The sequence below is a fragment of the Zingiber officinale genome, chromosome 11A (assembly GCF_018446385.1).
Source record: "Zingiber officinale cultivar Zhangliang chromosome 11A, Zo_v1.1, whole genome shotgun sequence".
Lineage (NCBI taxonomy): Eukaryota > Viridiplantae > Streptophyta > Magnoliopsida > Zingiberales > Zingiberaceae > Zingiber > Zingiber officinale.
Window position 1 is genome coordinate 14,999,867 of NC_056006.1, and position 4,883 is coordinate 15,004,749.

At 42.0% G+C, this 4,883-nt stretch overlaps 1 protein-coding gene across 1 annotated transcript; it reads left to right on the top strand.

Annotated features, from left to right (window-relative positions):
- The first annotated feature begins 1,029 nt into the window (after positions 1–1,029).
- Positions 1,030–2,718, top strand: LOC122032760 (cytochrome P450 71A1-like). The gene is made up of 2 exons (XM_042592073.1): positions 1,030–1,938; positions 2,008–2,718. Exons 1-2 carry the CDS (start codon positions 1,066–1,068, stop codon positions 2,638–2,640), a joined length of 1,506 nt encoding a protein of 501 aa, XP_042448007.1. The 5' UTR covers positions 1,030–1,065; the 3' UTR covers positions 2,641–2,718.
- The last annotated feature ends 2,165 nt before the right edge of the window (positions 2,719–4,883 follow it).

Genomic DNA, 4,883 nt, shown 5'->3' on the forward strand with positions numbered 1-4,883 from the left:
TAGTTTTTCGAAAAAATTTTCTTTGCACGGATCCATTGGCTAGGGAGTTTCGGGGTTTCCGCGACGCCAAAAAGCGGTTTTCGCGGCCCGAAAACCCAACACAGAGGGTTCTCGTATAAAAGAGATACGCCGAGCCGCTCTGTCCGCTCGGCTGAGTTACGAACAACTACGGCTGCATGCCCGTTCGAGTATATGATCGAGCGGCTTTCTCGCTCGGCCTAGTACGTTTTTCACTCCCGAACGCCAAGGAGGCCGAGCGGCCCCCCTTCCGCTCGGCCTAGTAACGGACAAGAGATAAAAGAGGACAAAATGGACAACTGGCGATATCCTTCTCGAGACATGCGTCGCCTACGGACAACATGGTTGGTGGCTGTACCGGACAGAAGATCGTACGGTGGAAGTTTTCACTGTCATGTCAGAGATATGCTCGGACGGTTGTGGTATGGCGTCAGACACACTTTTCTGACACGTCCATTCTGAGGTATGCTTTGGGAAGCGTGCACACCTCGAAGAGCGTGCACGTGCCTCCCCGGAATCCTATATAAGAACTCCTAGACTTCGACGGAGATATGCAATATTCTTCACTGTAGCTACAGTCTCGTTACTCTGCTTCTGCTTCATCTCACCATTACCTGACTTGAGCGTCGGAGGGAACCCCTTTCCGGCTCGGCTTTATTACAGGTTCGCTGAAGGCCCACGTCGTCTTGGAGTTCATCCGAAGGCAACAGAAAACGCCACGCCTCCAGCGTCCATCGACTCGACTCTCGGACAGGATCAATGAAAAATACAATAATAAATTAAAATCATAAAAAAAAACTTTAAAAAACTCCATCCGTTCAATTTTACGACCCAGAGAATTCGCAACAAGATAAAATTTATAGTAATGACAAAATTATGATTAAATAGTAGTAATAAACGAAATGAGTTTGTAGTCATCCACACTAGAGTATTTTCTTGAGCTATCTATTTTGGATGTTTTAAAAAGTTTCCTACTAAATTGTCCTATATAATTGATGTGGGGCGGTTGATCTCTTCGTGCCGTGCTCACTTTTTTTTAAATAAAAAATGGATGTGCTTGTCTTGTCTCTTCTCTTCCTCTTCGCACTCCTCTCCTCTCTGCTTCTCGCTGCAAGAACCAATCCGGCGATCCGGAAGCTCCCGCCCGGCCCTGCAAAGCTCCCGTTCATCGGTAACCTCCACCAGATACGCGGAAACCTGCTGCACCAGTCCCTATGGGAAATCTCCAAGCAGTACGGCCCGCTCATGCACCTAAAGCTCGGCCAAGTCTCGGCCGTCGTCGTCTCCTCCGCCGCCCTCGCCAAGGACGTCCTCAAGACATTCGATCTCGCCTGCTGCTCCCGTCCCCACAACGTCGCCACCTCAGAGATCTCCTATGGCGGCTCCGACATCGCCTTCATGCCATACGGCGAGCGCTGGAGGCAGCTACGTAAGCTCTGCATCGTAGAATTCTTGAGCGCCAGAAAGATCAACTCTTTCATGTCCGTGAGGGAAGATGAGATCGCGAGGATGGTGAAGCATATCTCTTCTAGCATCTCGAGCTCCCTCTCCATCAACGTGAGTGAGCTCGCCCTGTGCTTCTCTTGCAACACGACATGCAGGACGGCCTTCGGTCTAGACATCGCCTGCAACGACGTCAGCGCTTATGACGTGCTTAAGGAAGCGCAAGAGATGTTGCTTAGCTTCTTCATGGCAGACTACTTTCCCCTGCTCGGGTGGGTCGATGTGGCGACGGGGATGAAATCAAGGCTTCGGAAATCGTTTCTTGAGCTCGACGGAATCTACCAGAAATTCATCGATCGCCATCTCGACTCGAAGAGTCGATCAGGAAGTGAAGAGAATGAGGATTTATTGGATGTTCTGCTTCGGCTGCGGAAGGATGAGCAGCTGACAGAGGAGAATCTCAGAGGAGTTCTTATGGTGACAATTATTTTCAGTTTCTATGGCAAAATGAATTGTCGAAGTTAAATCTGACTCAATTATTGACAGAATATTTTTATCGGCGGGACGGATACCTCTTCAGCTGTGGTGGAATGGGCGATGGCCGAGCTCATCCGCCTGCCGGAGTTGATGAAGAGAGCCCAAGAGGAAGTGAGAAGCTGCGTGGGGAGAAGCAAAGGGAAGGTGGAGGAGAGCGACCTGCACCAGCTTCACTACCTCAAACGCGTCGTCAAGGAGACGATGAGGCTGCATCCTCCGGTGCCGATGCTCATCGACCGGGAAATCATGCACTCGGTCACTTTAAGCGGCGAGTACCAAATTCCTCCGAAGACGACAATCTACGTGAACGCATGGGCGATCGGCAGGGATCCGGATGCGTGGGAGAGAGCGGAGGTGTTCGACCCGGATAGGTTTGTTAACATGGTGTCGCCGGGGGTGAACTCGTTTGCGCACTATGACTTCAAGCTGATTCCGTTCGGCGAGGGACGGAGGATTTGCCCGGGGAAGAATATGGGGTTGCTGATGGCGGAGTTGGCGCTGGCCAACCTCTTGTACTCTTTCGACTGGCAATTGCCGCCGGGAACGAGGGCGGAGGACGTGAGCATGGAAGAAGCGCCAGGGATCACCGTGCACAGGAAGCATGCTCTTTGCCTCATGGCAGCCAAATCTGAGGCAGACTGAGTGAAGCAGGATTTGTATTTGCTGTCGGATCGTGATAGTGATCTGATCACAAATAGTTACGATTTCTTCTTGGATTCATCATTCTCATTATATTATAATTTTTATTCAGAGCGGACGGCCGGAAGCTGTCCGGAGAACACTCTCGCTCGGCGTCCAATAACCTGATCACTTATCCACGGAGGCCGCCTACTCTCAATAAAAATTATAATTTAGTAGGGACGATGAACTCAAGAAGGAATCGTCATCATTTGTGATCAAATCGTGACTACGATCCCATCATAAATACAAGTGACATATTCTCTAGACCCTTAAAAAAGTGGTCCAGATCTGTGCTGCAAATTGAACCTGTTGTTTCGGTCATATGGAAAATAAAGTGTCAAGCGAATTTTAAAGTTAGATGACTCTCTTTTTAATAAGAGAACGAAGGATAGATGCTTCGGTAATTTTACAAAGGGGCATTTAAACTTTCAAAATGCCCAAAAATATACTAATTTTCATTTTATTACTCCTGTCACTTTCCTCTCTCCTTTTATAACAGTTTGTCTTTTTCTCTCTTAAATTAAATTAAATTAAATTAAATTTTAATTTTAATATTAATAGATAATCTTCTAAATTTATTTATTATTTTTTATTTAAAAATTTAATAAAACATATAAAAATATTGAAAAATAAAAAAAAAATATTTTTTAATATCTAATTATAAAAGGATAAAATAAATAACGAGTTGGTTTTATTAATAAAAATAATAAATAAAATAAAATAAAAAATCAGTTTAGTGTTGATTTTAAAAATTAACATCACACCTTAAATACTAATGACTTTTAAACACTACTAATATTATTCTGGTGCTAATTTTTAAAAATTAACACCTCAATTTAATCACCCGAGGTACTAAAGTTAGTAGAATATTTAAAAAATAAATAAAAAATGGAATTTATATTCGGAATATTAACACCTCAATTTAATATTATTCTATTCTAAATTTACTCGATAAGTAAATTAAAGAAAAAGACCGTCTTGTCTAATTATTAATGACAACAAAAGTTTCTATAAAGAATAGCAGTTTCAAAGACAATCTATATAAATAGATTTATTAAGGTATAAAAATAAATCATCTAAAATAATTACTTTTTATTATTTGTCTAATATTTTCACCCATGATGATGGGTCATGATCGGTTACAAACTCAGATAAAGGAGGAGAGTTGCGTTAGGTTACCAGCCAGCGTCAAACTATGACAAATATTCAATGAATGAATTTATTAAAATATTGTGCTAATGCTAGGTTGTTCCCCGGAAGGAACGCGTTGCAGGGTCCGACTATAACGTCTCGGCAAGGACCGCTACATCTCCAGAACTCGGGTGTAGTGATAAGTATGTAAGAGTTCGCGTTACAGGGTCCGACTGTAACGTCTCAGCAAGGACCGTTACATTTCCATGAGAACTTGGGTGTAGTGTTAAATAGACAAGAGTTCTCACACAATAGGTTAGATAAGAACAAATATGATAGGAAAACTAATAATCTAAGATTTGGAACATGAAACATAGGAACTCTCACTGGTAAATCAATGGAGGTAGTAGATATGATGATTAGGAGAAAAATTAGTATTTTGTGTGTACAAGAGACAAAATGGACAGGCGAGAAGGCAAAGATGATAGAGAACTCGGGTTTTAAGTTATAATACACTGGAAAGAGTAAAGCAAGAAATGGAGTGGGTATTATTGTAGATAGTTTGTTAAAAGATGAAGTTGTAGGAGTAGTTAGAAAATGGAAAAAAATTATAGCCCATAAAATAATAGTGACAAAAGAAACCATGAACATAATTAGCGTCTATACACCACAAGTAGGATTAGATGAAGCTACCAAATCAAGATTTTGGGAGGAATTAGATGAAATATTACAAAATATTTCACCAAATGAAATGATTTTAATAGGAGGTGATCTAAATGGGCATGTCGAAGTGAAAAATGAGGAATATGAGAGAGTACATAGGAGTTATGGGTTTGGAACGAGGAATGAGGAAGGGAACACTATATTAGATTTTATGATTTATATTAGCTAATATGTTTTTTAAGAAAAGAGAAGAATACTAGTCACATTCAAAAGTGGGAATAATAAATCACAAATTGGCTTTCTTATGGTTAGGAAGAAGGATAGAAAGATTTGTAAAGATTGTAAAGTCATCCCTGGAGAAAGCTTAACTACCCAACATAGGGTAGTAGTGTTGGATATACACCTCAAAC